Source organism: Perissodus microlepis, chromosome 14 (genome assembly GCF_051167445.1).
Source record: "Perissodus microlepis isolate ML-2025 ecotype Zambia chromosome 14, ASM5116744v1, whole genome shotgun sequence".
Lineage (NCBI taxonomy): Eukaryota > Metazoa > Chordata > Actinopteri > Cichliformes > Cichlidae > Perissodus > Perissodus microlepis.
Window position 1 is genome coordinate 20,542,433 of NC_140474.1, and position 17,419 is coordinate 20,559,851.

At 39.8% G+C, this 17,419-nt stretch overlaps 3 protein-coding genes across 3 annotated transcripts; 2 read left to right on the forward strand and 1 right to left on the reverse strand.

Annotated features, from left to right (window-relative positions):
• The first annotated feature begins 1,534 nt into the window (after window positions 1-1,534).
• Window positions 1,535-5,688, forward strand: LOC146373865 (uncharacterized). The gene is made up of 2 exons (XM_084951765.1): window positions 1,535-1,726; window positions 2,855-5,688. The coding sequence occupies exons 1-2, from the start codon at window positions 1,673-1,675 to the stop codon at window positions 4,079-4,081; spliced, it is 1,281 nt and encodes a 426-aa protein (XP_084807891.1). The 5' UTR covers window positions 1,535-1,672; the 3' UTR covers window positions 4,082-5,688.
• A 3,807-nt stretch (window positions 5,689-9,495) lies between these two features.
• On the reverse strand, window positions 9,496-14,128 carry trappc6bl (trafficking protein particle complex subunit 6B, like). The gene is made up of 7 exons (XM_084951187.1): window positions 13,916-14,128; window positions 13,544-13,641; window positions 13,322-13,389; window positions 13,111-13,228; window positions 12,478-12,561; window positions 12,226-12,319; window positions 9,496-11,332 (listed from the first exon to the last, which is right to left on the reverse strand). The coding sequence occupies exons 2-7, from the start codon at window positions 13,637-13,639 to the stop codon at window positions 11,298-11,300; spliced, it is 495 nt and encodes a 164-aa protein (XP_084807313.1). The 5' UTR covers window positions 13,640-13,641; window positions 13,916-14,128; the 3' UTR covers window positions 9,496-11,297.
• Window positions 14,129-14,238: 110 nt separating this feature from the next.
• bloc1s3 (biogenesis of lysosomal organelles complex-1, subunit 3) lies at window positions 14,239-16,979 on the forward strand. Its single transcript, XM_084951185.1, has 5 exons — window positions 14,239-14,339; window positions 14,452-14,555; window positions 14,693-14,867; window positions 15,138-15,238; window positions 16,318-16,979. The coding sequence occupies exons 2-5, from the start codon at window positions 14,454-14,456 to the stop codon at window positions 16,501-16,503; spliced, it is 564 nt and encodes a 187-aa protein (XP_084807311.1). The 5' UTR covers window positions 14,239-14,339; window positions 14,452-14,453; the 3' UTR covers window positions 16,504-16,979.
• The last annotated feature ends 440 nt before the right edge of the window (window positions 16,980-17,419 follow it).

Sequence of the window (17,419 nt, forward strand, 5' to 3'; positions counted from 1 at the left end):
TACAAATGAACTCAAGAATTTTCACTGATGCCACAAATGAACCTATTCTAAGGTAAACTTAAAAGTCCTAATCAGAATCAGTTGCAGAAGAAACCGAAAGCAGCTCTCTAAGGTTGCAGCCAACAGTTTGCTTGCTTATGAATGCAGTCAAAATTGGTACGAGTTGTGACAGCCGAAATCCTGGCAGATGTGTTTGTGCTTGCGTGTTCTTGAAGTTTTGTCTTTGTGAGGACTGACTTGTCTTACTGTTGACAGAAGGGCTTGAATTTATGATTGTAGTGTCTAAGGTAAGGTTTAGACTCCCTGTCTTTGCAAAGGTAGAGGGACTAAACCTGTTGTTTTGTGTGTGTGTCTGTGTGTGTGTGAGTGGGACTAATCATCTCAAGGCTCTGCTCTGCAGTGGAATTTTTCACACATCTGTCTTCACCTTTGAAATCAACGCCTTCGCTCCTTCTTGTCTGTGTGTCATAGGGTTAGGCTGTCTCCACTTTTCTCCTTATCCACATTTAGTGCCTCAGTTTTCTGTCTGTTTCTGTGTTTTGTCCTTGAAATGGCCTTTTCTAGCTATGAGTCAGAAGCAGCACATCTGCAAGAGAAACCATCTGCCTGCATTTTCATTTCCTACTATGCATCAACTGAAAATAAGTATTTCAAGAGAACGGTGTAACAGTTGTCTGATCAAAGTAAAATCAAAAGGCCAGCCCTTGTGTACCAATGAACTAGAGATGTCATAAAACCACATATTCACTATAAGGAAAATACAGTGTTAGCAAATTAGTAAATTACTAACATTTGAAAAAAAAATGTACAAAAAAGACAGGGTGAATACAACAATCTGTTCTTTATTTTTAAATCAATATATTGGTTATATGACTGGTGAAAATTTCCTGGTATAAAGCGGAACAATCTCTTCTTTCAAATATTGTCTTCAAGTGTTCTACTTTCCACAATTAACAGATTTAATTATTAAACCAATTAAATATTAACATTTGTTTTTTGTAGGATAGCCTATCTATTTATAACTTTCTAAGCTTGTGGTCATGCCCGGATCATCAAGCTACAGCTTTCCTACTATTTCTTAAATTCTTTTTTTATTTTCTTCTTGGTTGGACCCCCAGTTGTAAATATCCTCAGAATGCCCATTCATTGTGGTGATAACCCCAGACTGTCTGCTGAAATGAACAAGAGGGATAGTGAAAGACAGAGGTACATGGAGAAGAGAAGAGAAGAAAAGAAAGAGCAGTTAAAAAAAAAAGAACTATTAAAAAAAAGCTATGAAATACGCAAAACTAAGAAATCTAGCCTATATATTGTGTAATACCCAAATCAGTGAAGCTAGGCGATAGATAATGCATATTATACAATCTTATAATCAATTTTCAACTCATAGTCAATAAATGTATTTATTTATTTATTTTTTGTATATAAGCCCTCATTCTCATCCTTCTTTAGAACCGCAGGATGTGTAAAAACAACTTTTTGCAGAATCACAGAGGCGTGGGAGTGGCCAACAGTGGTGCTAGGTTTTAAATCCACACGTGGTCCGGGTCTTGGGCTTGTTTAGCACCCATACATAACTAGAAACTTCTGACCATCTCATGCCAGCGAGTTGCCCACGTCTATCGCGGCAGGGGCAGACGGGATCGGACGAAGGTTTTGATAGCTCAGCAAAATGCCATCTTATCCCCTGAACCAGTTTGCTGAGCTGGAAGAAATGATGTGCAAGGTAAACCAAACCCCCATAAGAGCGCAAAAGAAAGTTTAGCGGAGAGCGAAAGTTGGCTAGGTCGGGGAGAGGAGGAGGGTGTTAGCCTGCTAGCTGCGCTGTTACGGAGTTTGCGGTTTCCATGTTATCTTTTCGAGTCTGCTTTGGTGGATAAAATGTGTCAGGCTTTCTCTTTTAAGACTCTTCGTCTGTCTTTTGACTGTTCTGTAACCTGAAAGTTAACTCTGACCAGACGTTAAGTTGCCAGAAAGTTGTTGTAGTCCATGCAACTTGGGCCCATGAAATTATCGATTTCATTATCGAGCCTAGTTTGTGATTTTTCTCTCAACGCCGGTTAATTAACGTCGTTAATTATTAAAGGTCGCTGTTTTCGTGCTAATAGCTTCTTCGATAGTCAGTTCGCCAGTAAAGCAGCTTATTTATACACATAACCCCAACAAGTTAAGTCACAAGTCCCCAGTTAGAGCTGTATTGAAGTGTAGAGGTCCTAAACTTGCTCGAAGTGGAAAAAAGTTTTGTAATACTTTTGTTTGTTTGTTGTTAAAGTTAACATTCCGTATTTTATTCCGTGCACTGAATGGAAACATTCTACAGCTCGTCTTAGTTATCACAGCAAAAAACGTGTCTTGAAGTTTTTTCGTGTTCCTTAGGTTTAGATGGACGAATCCAAAAATCAAACAGAAAGAGGGGTGACGCTACGTATTACAGAGTTGAATCTAAAATATCTGAATTTGTCGTGCCAGTACAATGCACCACAAAATAAGCATAGGGCTGGATCGATGTGTCAAAAATTTATTTTAACGACATAAGTTGAAAAAGTGTGCTTTTTATGTACTCTATACAAATGCCCAGTACCTCCCCACCCCCGAAACTTGGTTCTTGATGCTTGAATCTATCAGGGCACCTGACTCAAAATATTTCCAATGAAAACATTTAACAGAAATGTGCAAATAGAGCAGAAGATGTAACCTTTAGTGTTTAGTGGTAATAACAAAAACATCTATTAATGTCTAACATAAATTGGCATAAACTAGTTAGCAAATGTATAAGTTTTAAAATTGCTGGATATTAATAGTAGCTTGTACAGGTTAATGATATGGGCTTTTTGTTTTGTTTTTTTAAATACAGCATTTACTGAATCTCAATCTGAGGGAGCCGAACAGAACAGTGCCATCCCTAAGTCTGGCCATGAGAACACCAGGTTACATCAGCGAGCCATGTCGAAACACTTCATTTTCCCTCTCCTCCCTGTCTTGCCTGCCCACTAATGCTTCGGACAGTGCACTTCTGACCTCCAGCCAACGGGGACAGCAATCAGAGAGTGATCTACTTTCCCAGCTTGGTAATTCCACGCAGTGGGAGAAGCCAGGCTTCTTTTCCCAGCGCTCTCTCAGCATGGTAGAGACCAGTGGTGCAACAAGAGCAAGTCTTGGCTGGCCTGTGACAGGCGCAAAATCCTCCCAAAGTGACATCAGCTCCGCGACACTGAACACCAGTTCCTCCTCGTCTGTGTCTGCCTCGTCTTCGTCGTCGCGCTATAAAACCGAACTGTGTCGGTCTTTCACCGAGAATGGCTTGTGCAAGTATGGGGGGAAGTGCCAGTTTGCCCATGGGCCAGAAGAGCTACGTGATCTAAACAGACATCCAAAATATAAAACTGAGCTGTGCCGTACGTTTCATACCATCGGCTTCTGCCCCTATGGGATCCGCTGTCACTTTGTTCACAACAGCGAGGAAGAAAAGAAACTTTCATTCTCTCGTTCTTCCTCCTCAAGCCTTCCTCAGCAGCTGCCCTCCACCTCCTCCCGCTCACATCGGCCACGTCTTATCCGGCAGAGTTTCAGCTTCTCTGGGTTTCCCTCAGCTCCCCACCAGGCCTTTCAGTCTGCCCTCACTCCTCATGTTTCTCTTGCCACCACCTCATTCACATGCCCACCAACGGCCTCTTCTCCTTCCTGCGCAGACATTACTGATCTTCTCTCCCATGCCTTTCTAGAAATGGACTCTGCCTTTGAGGCCTCCCCCACTCAGCAGCACCATCCTCCCGTGGGTCCCGATCCCAGGTCTCCATTCATGCCCTCCCCTGACTCCGGCTATTCTCCGAGTGGGTTATCTCCAACAAGCTCCCCTTCCTTGCAGCAGAGTCCCAGTGCTGCGGGGGTCCTTTCAGGGCCACTTGGTGCCAGATCCCTGTCCCACACTTCTCTCTCAGACCAGGACCAGGATGGGATCAGCTCTGCTGGCTCACTCAGCGGCTCCGAATCATCTGGTGGCATTAACGAAGCTAACGGCAAACGTCTGTTAGTTTTCAGTCAGCTCTCTCTTCCTGAGGATGCCACTGGGTTCTGCCTTTAAGCTGCAGATTGCTGGGACATGTGTACAGGAGTATCCACTGCACACGTAGCCAACATACAACACAGACCCTTAAACGCACACTCCCCGCTCACACACTGACTGACAACTAAGACATTTTTAGCATTCTGTGTGAAAAAACGACTGGGTGACCTAACACGCTGTCACACTGCACGCCACTGTCATTTGCACAAGGCACAGTGATGCTAAAACTCCAGTTTGTATGTGGCGGATTCACCAAAACGGTATCTCTCAAAACAGATGTTTTAATGGTGTCCTTAAAAACCTTTTGAAGCTTTATCAAAGTGATATGCTAGGATGGCAAAGTCCAACAAAGAATTTTGTAATCACAGTGTGAATTTAATTTCCTCCTGTCAGCATACTGCGACTGATCTAAAGAATGTGAGAAAGCCAAAGACATCTGTTTGTTGCTCGTTCGTTTCAGTAGGACAAACACGATGTGACCGTATGTTTAGGAGTTCTTCCATCTAATGTACACTGTATTGTTTATGTAATGTTTATAAGCTCGTGAAGTAGTGTTTTTGTTTTTCGCCCTTCCCTCTTGTGGTTGTACCATCTGGGGGCTGTGTTTAGATCGCTGGCCTCGAATCTGAATGTTACGTTTTTAAACGATGTATACCTGTAGTGTTATTTACCAGGTCTTGTTACGTTGTCGAACCAAGATTTGCTGCTGTGTTTGGAGAGATGCGAGCATGGGGTGAGAGTCTTCTTTTATATCAGGAGAGTAAGCTAGTGTGAGCGGAGGCGTTGCGTTTCTGCGGCTACTGCAGATGGTTTTTGGGTTCTCGTGCATTATTGACAAACCTCAAGCAGTCAAGTGTCAATTTGCCAAATTTAAACCACTCTGCAGCAGAGTGAAAAGTGACTCAGTCAGGAGAGCTTGGGCGCATATGGGTTCATATTGCACGGTTGGGAAAGCACAAGGTACCAGGCGCTGAATATCCACGCCGGGAGCTAGCCAATTAGTTTGATATGAAATGATGAGGTCAGAGCTTGAAGCCAGGTGACTATTTTCTGAGAAGTTGTCGTTTGTGGTGCTGAAGTGTTCGGGGGGGGGTTTGTTGTTGTTGTTGTTGTTGTTGTTGTTGTTTTTGTTTTTTATCTTAAACACAAACATTCCCAGTAAGTTTTTGTAAAGTGAGACTCTCACTCCATGTCACTCCATCTCTGTTATTCAGTATTAATCATTTTTTCTGTTGATGCCTTTGTTGTTAAGACTGAAAAGTATCCTGGTCACATGCACGCGTACTATGCTCCCAGGTCTTTTTTTTTTTTTTTTTTTGCCTTACCAAGCTAGATTCAGCATACTGTAGGGTTAGAGGTATGTATGCTTAGTGTTTTAGAAAATGTTACTTGGCTGTTTGTTTTGTTTTTTCCTGTGTTAATGATGTAGTTGGTCTATTTAAAAACAAAAAAAACTTTTTCATCAGCGTGTTTAAGGCCTGTTTAGTGGTAAAGATGATCTTTAGTAAATTAATTTCTTTAATTTATTTTTAACATATTTATAGAGGACTTCTGAGTTGTTAATGCTTGCATCAAGTTTAATATATTTTGCTTTTTTGTACTGGAAATAAAGGAGTTTGTTTTTTAACTGTCTTTCTTTGACTTCTGTTTGCCACCTGCAGGTAAAAAGTGAAGATTTTAACATTTGATGTGCAAACTGCTTTTATTGAATAATGCAGATGTTTAAAAGGAGAAAAGGTGGGGTGTTTTTTTTTTTTTTTTTTTTTTTTTTTTTTTTTTTTTTTTTGTTTTTGTTTTTTTTTTTTTGTTTTTTTTAAATATATGCTACGCTGGCGTTAATGTAGCATTGGCAAAAAGGCTCACAGGATGTAAGGTTTTAGGTGCAGGAAACCAGTGAACTGTCATTTCTGCTTTTCGTTTATCACATTTCCCCAGTGACCTGTGCCGTTGAGGTTAACCGTATCTATACAATAAAATAATTTCATTCGAGCTCTAAACCTCGTTCATGAAGCTCACCTGAAGTTTATTTCCTCTAGATGGCTAACCTGGAAAGTATTCATACAGTAGCTTACACTACACAAGTATTCCCTATACTTCCAGGATTAAGAAGTATTCTGTGATGCAGTCTCAAGGTGAAGAGTGTGAAAGCAATACTGATGAGAGCCTTTGGAATCTAGGAAAAGTCTTGCCTTTTTATTTTCCCTACAAAGCTTAGCCTTCGCTTCTTAAAGGGAAAAGTGATACTTGTGGATTTTAAAAACTCAGTGGCTGCTGGAGTCTGACGCGAAGTCTCGGGGTTAAAAATGAGGAAAGCACTGTGGTCTCTCGCATCCTCGAAGTTCAGGTGCAGCAGCGTGTTTCTGGCAGCAAATTTGCAAATCAAAATGGATTTAAGCGAGTTTGGCAGTGCAGTCATGGCTGTCCCGGCCACTGCGGTCGAGGGTAATACGACAGTGGGGTGTGAATGTGGGAGTGTGGAGCAGTGCCACTAAAATTTCATGTAAAGATGAGATGTCTTTTGTTTGGGGTTTAATCTTACCAATCTTCAGTTTCCACTTATTTCCTTTCTGCCTTCCCTGATTCCATCCCACATCCCTCACTTTGTGGTTACTTACATCCCCCTTCCTTTTCACCCCCTGCCCCTCTATACCAGTATAATTGGAGTGCAATGCAACAGTTCCTGATATGAGACAATCTGACAAAAACACTTCACACAAAGGCAGGCTTGATTAAAAAAATTAAAATATGATTTCAGGGCTTAAGATGCCTACTCACCCTTGATACTCAAGGAATCTCTCCGTCATGCACACACACAAGGGCTATTATCTTGTCACTTAACATGAGATGGGCCGGCTGTCTGGTAGTGATTAGTGGCCGTGAAGGGTTTAAAGGCATGCATCTGCTGTGTGTGTGTGTGTGTGTGTGTGTGTATAGACATTGTTCTATAGATATTCTCCCGGTTTCCCTGTGGGACATAGGAAAGACAGGCAGATGGCTGTATTCAGGTCCACTGCGGGTCAACATATGGCCGTGAGAGACGAAGTTTGTGTTTGTGTGTGCGAGAGTCTTACTCATACCATGCTTGAGTGGAGGAAGTTGAATGCGCTGGTGTGATGACAGAAAAGTGATAAAAGGGGAAGAAGAAAAGTGGAGATGAAGAAAATAAAGGGAGGGCAGTATGAGAGGATGAAAGCGGGTGTCATCCTGTGAGATCATACAGATTAAAAGCAGCAACATATGTTTTTAGGTTGCTCCGAGGAAGTAAAACACGGCCTTTTGAGTTTGTGAGACGTAATGATGATTAATAAAAACAGAAAAAAATACCTTCACACTTCTTTGTGGACGCATGGAAGTGACACAGCTTACTTAGATTGCTTTGAATCAATACATAGTACACATTTTAGGGAGTTAAACACGGATTTTAAATTGCAGCTGGTGATTTTTTTAGTTTTCTTCTACTTATTTCAAATAAACTGAAACAAACAGGTTCTCTCGCAGCTTCTCACACAACAAAAGACTTCAGTCGGTTTGTGTGGACAGTGTAGCTGAATTGTAGCAAGTCATCAGTTTAGGAATACGAATGCTGGTTTAACTTGCACACCCCTCAACACCTCCTTTCTTTTCTCCAGCCATGAAAACACCCCCTCCTTTTCTTGCGCTCGCATTCACCGTTCTTCTTTGTGACCGCATTTGGTGACATTGTGATGCGAGGTAGAGCAGGAGGAAGGGAGGCCAAGCCGTGTGGCGCGGCACAAAACGGCTGTTGCTCACCGTCCTGAGAGCCAGTCTCGGATTCCCTCACTCCTTATTGTTTCAGGCATTTATGTACAGACGCAAGGTACTTCTCTCACGCTCACTCTTTCCTCTCCTCATCATCACGCCCCCTCCATCTTTCTCTTTTCTGCCTCCCTCAGCCTCTAATAAACTTCTCCTTTCCACTTTTCACCCTTCAGCCTCCTGTTGAGGCTCTTCATTCTCTCCATCTAATTTTCCTAAAGCCCACTCTCTCAGTCTCCTTCAACTTTCTACAATTCGACCCCCTCCTAGTCTTTTTTTCTCTAATCCATCCTTCTGCTCCCCCCCCTTCTTTCCACATGGGATTTGGACTAAGTGTTTAATGAGTTGCAACAAATAGGCAAAAGAGTGAGCAGTAGGCAGATGCTACACATTTATGCAGACATCTAACTCAATGTCTGTTTTTTTTTTCTTTCACGTCCAGCCCTTCACTCAGGTTGCTATTACCTAAGATGCACAGCAAGGGTCGAAAGGCAGCATACTTATAAGCAGTGACCTTATTTAGCTTTTTATTATTTGGAATTTTAAGCTCATTCAAGTACCCTTATCTTTAGGGCCTCCAAAATAAGAAGATAACCCAGTTACAAGTGCCAAAGACAAGAGAGTCAAGAACATACGCTCACTGGCCAACTCATTAGTTACACCTTATTAGTACTGGGTTAGACCCCCGTTAGCCTTAACTCTTAATGGCATAGATTCAGGAAGGTGGTGAAAACATTCCAGAGAGTTCACTGCATGTTGACATGATAGCATCACACCGCTGCTGCAGATGTGCACATTCATTATATAAATCTCTTGTCCTAACACATCCCAAAGGTGCTCTATTGGTTTGAAATCTGGGCAATGTGGAGGCCATTTGAGTACAATTTGAGTTTAAGATGATTTAAAGATCTTAACAACATTACTACGCTACAAACACACTGAACCAATAATACAAGGCAGGATGGATCCATGCTTTCATGCCAAATTCCAGCACTACCATCTAAATGTTTCAGCAGAAACTGAGACTCATCAGACCAGATGTTTTTCCAGAATTTTATTTCCCAATTATGTGAGCCCGTGTAAATTGTAGCCTCAGTTTCCTGTTCTTATGTGTTAGGCTTTACACCACGTGCTTTTAAAGAGGCTTTTATATTATACATAAATATCATATATACATATACATGCATTTATAAGAACCATGTCACATTCAAAGTCATTCACCTTTTCTCTCCATGCTGATGCTCAGTTTAAACTACACCAGGTCATCTTGACTATTTCTGCATGTCTGACTGCATGAAATTGCTTCCATGCATTCATGAGCAGTTCAACAGTTTGCCCAAAGAAGTGACCAGTGGGTGTATACACAAAAGCACAAGGGTCAATGGGTTAGTCATGTTTCTGCCATACACTACTTGCTGCTTTCTCATATTCCTAATTCCAGCCTTGAAGTTATCAGTCACAGTATGAGCTATTGTGTTAAACATTCAGTAACTGAAGCTAATTTCTTTATGTATAGTAAATTGTTAAATTAAAAAAATATATATCCATGGGTAATAACTGCTGTCACAGCAGTATGAACAGTTGTGGAAATTAGAATCAACACTACAACCTCTGAAAGCCCAAGCTTGAGCCAGACACACTGAAGGGAAACAAAGTTGTATGTAAAGACCTTTATTGAGTAAAATTTTCCCACCAAAGGCAGTGAAATACTGGAACACAACAGGAGGTATTTTCCTTAGATTGGAGACAGAAACAGAACCAGATGAAAACCACAACATGTGCAATAATGTCAGTGTTGCGCCATATCAAAAACTGTACCAAATTGTGTTTTGACCAACCTTGGAGGTATACGCAAACAAGGCTTCAAGTTAAGGTTGATCTTTTTGTTATTAAAAGTATAGACTAATCTTGATGCTTAAGAAGTAGAGCAGAGTAAAACCACTTCCTATCTTTTTCTTTTACCTTTCACATGAAAAAGCCTTGATATAAGCTGTAATTGTCGACTTCAAGTCTTATTTTTTTAAATGGAAATGTTCAAATGTTTTCTATCATATATTTAAAAAGAAAAAAGAGAACTAAATTTATGTATGGGTCAGGTATCATGGAATAATTACACCAATGTTATTTGAAGAACTGATGAAAGTAACTGTGATGACCTCAACACTTGGGGGGGTCTGCATAGCCAAATCTGAAGAAATTACTTGAAAAAGACAGAACGGACAACAAGATTCTGGACATACCTCAACAACATGGTGAATCTAAACTCCAAGTATCAGACATATTGTAATAACAGCTGTATGTGTCCCCCTAGTGGCAGCAACAGTAACAGCCTTTCCCAGAGAAGTGATCATTTTATGGTCTTACATTTTATGTTTAACAAACCTTGTTTTGTTGTTTTCTTGTAACAGCATTTTAAATCCATTCAACAAAGCGGTAGTTGGAGAAAAAGAAAGAATAAATAACAAATATTATCCAACTGCCTGACAACTGTATGATTAACTTTCATTGTAAACCCCAACATGTTTTACAGCTTACTTACTAAATTCCAGGAAAAATGTCACATTTAAATATCAATGCTCTAACAAGAGAAAACACATCCATCATGATGAAAAATAACATAGAAATACATTCAAGTCTATTCAACTCTTAAATGTGAGACCACTACATAGAACAACAAATAAGCTCGTATCATTCCACTTGGAAAAATTGTACAAATTATTGTTCTAGAAACATATTACATTCACATAACTTGAAGAAACTCAAATATTTCTACCAGTGTATTATTCTAGATTTGCATTTTGCCTTAGAAAAAGTCTAAGTGATCCCCACTACTACATGAAAGACTTCTCTCCTGAAGTCAATTTGCTAAAAACCAGAGCGACGCACCAGGAATTGGATACAGCTTTTTCTGTGAAGAACAGTAAGCACTGAATAGTGAATGCAATGAGCCAGGTGTAATGATTTGCAAAGGTTCATTAGCCACCAATGGAATGGATGCTGAAAAAGATTGCATTAAATGCCATCCACAAAGATGTCTTCTCTTCACTTATGCTGATTGTTCTCCTGTAGTATTTTTGTTTTTTAAACTTTTTCCAATTTTCAGACTAAGCACTGCAACACATTACAAAGAATACATATCCTGTTAATAACTACACATTCACTTTAACTTCATAGTATTCCGTTGGCAGCCAGTGCTTCTTCATAAAACTAGCAGATAAAAAAAATAACTTGAGTTGAGAATGTAAAATAAGCAAAAAAAACCAGAATCAGTATCCAAAAGGATTTATATTTGAGCCCTGGCTACCTGTTTTTACCAATCAGTTGTACCTGGTGGTCAGCAGAACGTCAGCAGTCCTGCTGGACCCTTTTGTGGATGTTTGACTCGCTTTATGGCTTCACTCATCAGTAGGAAAACAGGAACCATTATTTTCTCTTTTGGCACCATGTGGGCAGAAGATTAGGGCAACTTCTGGATGACCACCTGAAACTTACCTGAGAAGATAAAAATGCATAAATTATTATATTATGATATTATATTATCCATCTGTACTGTCCTTTAAGGTACAGGACTATGCAAAAGTCTTGAGCCACTCCTCATTTCTTTATATTTTCCTTCCAATTAGACAGACTTTCTTGTAATCTTTTGAAGTTGTCTTGCACAATAGTTGCCCCAGGTTTTCTCAAGATCTTACAAAGGAATGTTTTTTGTTTGTTAAGCTACTTAAAAGTGACCTGCGACTCATTCAAGCATAAAAATAGCACCTAACTCAACAGATTAATCTGTGTTGTGTCTACACATAACAGCTTGGGAAAGACTTGAAATTGTATCATTCGAGACTCTGTTACTAGGAGGCTGTCGTAAAAACTCAATTTAATCCAGTTTCTTTGGCTTAATCTACAAAAAAAGTGTTCAAAATAACACAGTTTGACATTTAAAAAAAATAATATTTTTTTTAATTCACACATCACCAGCTGGTAGTATCTCCCCCTTGAGTTTTGAATGTCTTTCAAGAAGCCTGGAGAACTATTCCTGGAGACTACTTACATAAAGAAATTACAAGCAAGCTTGCCTAAAAGAGTTAGTCATACCAAACTTTGACTTTGCTACTGCACAAACTGTGTTTTCGCTTTATACAATTTATTTCCATGTATGTTTGCACATGTTTTGCTGCAGCTATTTCCCATTTTCCAAGCAAAATATGAAGAAATGAGGGGTAGCTCAAGACTAGAACTGCTAGTTATGTGTACATTATAAATCTAATTGAACCAGACCTAACAGAAGCTCACAAGTACAGTAACAATGGTTTGACTGAAAGGCAATAAGCATGTTAGTCTGACTAACTTTTCCTTACAGTAAAATAATTATGTTTTCACAAAGCACTTACAGGATGGCATGACGGAGACCTCAGCTGTTACCACACTCTCCAAACCCAGGTTAGATAGGGCTCCTCTCACCACACCACATGAAAAAGCAAGGTACTGAGACACACACGCACAAATTAGTCTCTATTGCATTATGACATTCAGGTTTCGTTGACTGTATGCCAAAATACAAACCCTTAAGCACCTAGTTATACTTGTTCTATATGCAGTCTTTAGGAATGCAGGAACATGAGTGTGTCTGTGACTATTCTAACCTTAGGAGCCTGATCAAGGTACTGCTTTCCATTGGACAGCTGGGTCAGCAAATTAAACTTGTTATCCTGCAGAACATAGGTCCCCTGGTGTGGAAAATAAACAAGACATTATATTAAAATATAACTAATTTTAACCAGCAATACATGTGATTGTATTTCCTGATTGCTGGGAAAGGTTCCTAAGATTTAAGAGTTCAATTTAACATCCATATGAATACAAGGACCCAACAGAAAACTGCACTGCAACAAAATGTTCAATGTTTAAGGTTTTAAAGTTGCAACAATAGCGGATAGGCATGAAAGTAAAAGATACAGAATTTTTCAGAGAAAGAAATCCATCTAAGGCCTTTGTTAACTCTCAAGCGCTTTTGTTTATTTACAAGAAAAATCAACAGGACACGTTTAAGTAAACTTTGACACTAAACCTTTTAGTGACGTTTATGTTCTTCATCACAGTAATCATCCACTACAAACAGTGATGCATTGCAAAGTCTCTGTTTCACAAGAGATCAAATTTCCTGTTGTGAAGGCCAAAAACGTCTGTTACAGGATATATAACTGAAGCTGAACAAACACTACACAAAACCTACTTACTAATTTGGTAGTAACATACTGCGTAGTGTAACATTTTACCTGATGATTTGTTCTGAGGTTGTCCACCTGTCTCCTAAACACCTTAGTCCAGAAGTCTTTACAGATAAATTTCATTATATCCAATTCATCCTTAAAGCTGGGAGAGTCCCTGGTCAACCTAGAAAGAGCAAACAAGTGATGAGACGCTCACTATAAAGGAAGACTCCACTTAACTCAGCATTTACTGCACTACAGTACATGTGTGACTTACCTCTCAATAAGTCCTTGTCCCACTCTGAAGCCCATACCTTCCAGGACAGAAACACAGACTGCTCTGTCCTAAAAAGATGAAATGCAAGCGATTCATTTGAACAGTATATCACGTAAAACTGTGAACATGATGTCACAATATTATAATATAAGGGGGAGCTGTGTTCTAAAACCGGAAAAAATGGTTTTACTACATGACATTATTGGCAACTCCTTAACACACCTTGTTGTCCATGGTTCCTTTGCTGGATTGCTGCTCCTTGTAAACATGTGACACGATCTCCATGTGGAGAAATTCAAACAGAGTCTCGTCCGCCATCCCTGGTGAACACACAATAGTGACAGTCCGATGGCTTAGATGTGCTCCAACAGACAAAACCAGCAGTAAATATGAAAATACCGAGCAGCAGCTTAACGGAAGCTAAGATGGTTAGCGCCAAACAGCTAGTACGGTTCACTAACACTGCCCCCCACGCTAAAAATAACTATTTTTTTATTACTATGGAAAGTTCTGGAGAAGGAGGTATCATATTAACGTATATCATATATTTCTTTAATCTAAATTAAACCAGCTGAAATTGTAAATTGACAGTACCTGTACAGTGACTGTAGCACACGAAGTCTGCTTCCTGGTTGGCGCTCGATATATCGGCCAGCTCATTCCTTAAGTTGTACACACGCGGAGTTAGCAGGAGTTTCTAACCTAAAACTGGTAACATGGAGAAAACACATGATTTTCATGCGCCACAACAACCAAAACTGTGTGATAAAATTGTTATTAAGAATATAAAACAGTTGTTTTCGTGTAATATGCAATAACAAACGTCCAGCTTATCCGAAAGCCATTACCAGCCGGCGCTAACTTTCGACGTACGCCGGTGTAATGTACAAACAGACTCGTGAGCGCTATCATCCTATTGTGGGATGAGACGTCATGTCTTGAATGTCCAATAGGCATGAAACGTCCGTTGCTACTTCCTTGTTGCTCATGTGATTTGTGTTTTGGTCTTTCAGGCAAGGTTTGTGACTTTTATTTTCATTCCAATGAAGTCTACATTATATAAGACACATTTAATGGCATTGCTATTTCTAGCTGAATAAACCTGAAGTAAGATGTTTATGTTTTCGCAGTCATGGCCGGCAGGTACCCGATAGTGGTCCAGGGCGAAGCGTCTGAAACAGACTCCGATGATGAAGTCTACATCACCTCTCTGACTCCCTCGGTCGGAGCCAAGGTTGTCCTGCATGCGTTATCCTGTATGCGTGGTTTTGAGAGTGATTTATGCACTTCAGCCAGTGACTTAAAATTTAGATTCAGCCATGAATCTACATTTTAATTTATTTTTTGTATCTTTTTTATGGATGCTTTCAGGTTCCAGGGGAGGCGTCTGAAACGGACAGCGAGGGTGACCCGGAGCAGGCTCCTGGGAGCCATGACAGCGCTCAGATATTAAGGAGAAACCTCCCTCCTCTAATTGTAGTTAGAGACCACCCTGACATGCACTCCATAGTGGAAGACAGACCGAGCCCCTCACACAGGCCACACGGTAAAGATGAATAAAAACTCCAGTGCTTATTGTGTGAAAGTATGGCCAACCCAATCCAAGACTATACATACTAGTCTTTTCTTACTAGTTAACAATTTCAAGGTTGTCTCATATGTATCAGCTTTGTTTTAACAACACTGAGATGTGTTTGACAGTTTTGAGAGGATTTGGAAGTGGGCCTTTACAGTGTCTCGTCACAAATTTAAACGTGAACTTAAAGACCAATCTAGTTTTGCTCTGAGTAACTTCAGCACATAATTCTGTTTTCAGGTGAGACCCTGTTACAACAAAAGCTGCAGGAGTCTAACAGCCGACTGTATGCTGATGTGGGACAGACACTACAACAAGTCTATGGCAGTGCCAGCAGGGAGGTAGGTTGATATTTAGATATACAAATTGCATAGCTATACAGCATGCAGTCTATATTTTATTACAGCTGCAGTGTTTAAATCAGAATACCTTAATAATCCCAGGGGGAAAATATAAATGTGAAAGACAGAAAATAGAATAACAATAACAAAAATAAGTAAAACTGCATTTTTCAAATATTCCAAATATCAAATAATGCTATATACAGTTTACAGAAGACATAAGATGTGAAACTACTCCAAATCTCATAAGGAAAAGTTATGAAGGATGATGGTCACAAGTTGAAAGTACTTCCTATGGAGTTCTGTGGTGCGTAATGCTTAAAAGTGTATTTTACTGAACATGCTCCTGTGACTCTTCAAGCGCGATATGTAGAGGGTGCTAAAAGACTGTCCATTATTGACTTTAACTTGGCCTGCCCTCCTGTTTTCTAAAACCTGTATCAGAAAGTCTCCACACTCAGAACATTACTGTCTTGGTGGATCCATTTATTGAGTCCGTCATTATCTGCTACCCTCAAACCGATTCTGCATCACACCACAGAATAGAGGATGTCACTGGCCACCACAGACTTATAAAATATCCTGAGCTTTGTCCAGTAGATGTTAAAGGGCCTCAGTCGTCTGAGAAAATAGAGATGGGAGAAGCCTTCCTTATAGATGGCTTCTGTCCGATTAATTGACAATGTGAGCGCTGTGGTGTCGGTCATCCTCTACTGTTTCAGCACAGACCCTATGAATGGGAATAGGGTTGTTTGCAAAGGTAAGTTGCAGATGGTTTTGCTTACACGATGTCACAAGGTTGTTCAGTTCTGTACTCTTCCTCATTGCCGTCTATTACCCATACATCCTACTACTGTAGAGTTATCAGAAAATTTCTGAAGGTAGTAGATGTCTGTGAAGTAGGGCGAAGAGAAAGGGAGAGAGGACGGTCTCCCGTGGATACTACAGTGATACTTCAAATGATAAAAAGTAGAACAGATGTAAATATTTTGTCTGACTAGTAGCTAACTCGCTGATTAAATAGATGCTGCAAATTCAGAATATTAAGTTATCTGGCTTTTTCTTTTTTTATGTGAAAGGTGCGCAGTGCAACATCACAGCTGAATGCATCGCAGAGCGCCATCATCAACGCGTCCCACAGCATCAGATTAATCCTGGACGACCTGAAGGCTGTTTCTGAAAAGATTGACATCATCACCAGCTATCAGATATTGCCTGATATAAACATTAATCATTTAAATAATTCTACTGCTCCTGCACCTTAAATTGTTTCTTTCAAAACAAACATATTGTGATGTTTGATCATTGCTATGGGTATATTTTCTCCGAATACCAGAGTGAGCTGGACAAAATAACACGCTGGCTTCTTTATCTAAAAAATGCAGTACGTGTACATATGTGGATTTAACAATCACACACTACACCTGTTCTAATGCTAGCTGTCCTCGTTAATGGAGTTACGATAGTTCTGTCATTTCTTGATTTGCAGAGTTACACTTGGATTTATATTTTACATAGAACTGGAGATGATCCACTTGTTCCCTCCAACACTGTTTTTATGTCACTATTTGATGATTTTTTTATGAGGCACATCCTGTTCTTTCCCTGCTGTTTGCCAGTCCTCTGTGATGGGTCAAAGAAGTAGGCTTGCAGCTATAGATAAAAATTTGGGTTATTTCTTCCTGTGTATATAAAAAAATGAATGTTTGCTTCAAAAAATAAATGCAAATATACACCAGAATACTGCTCTGTTGGTGTGCAAAGACAAATTTATTTGCAAAAATCAGTTTACAAAACCACATAAAACAAGCAGGAAACATCCATACAGTATAAAAGCAATGTTCTTTGATCCTGTTGATTTTCTAATAGTTGCAGTGTAATTATTCTCTACAATTCTTAATGAATCTGGAAATAAAGTGGTAACATTGCAGACACAATTTGCAAAGAAAGATCGAACGCGGAACATCTGCCACTTTGTGGAATTGAACTTCTGTAATTCCAGCTGCTCTCAACGTCTTTATATAAGTGATTTCCAGTAAATTATTCTCCTTAATATCAATAATGTAACACAAACATTATCAAAAGACAGGACTCTTGCAAGAGCTATAGATCCTTCTGTTCGGTGTGTTTGTAGTTGCATCAGACAGGGGTGTAGATGTACACTAACACCACAACCAGCAG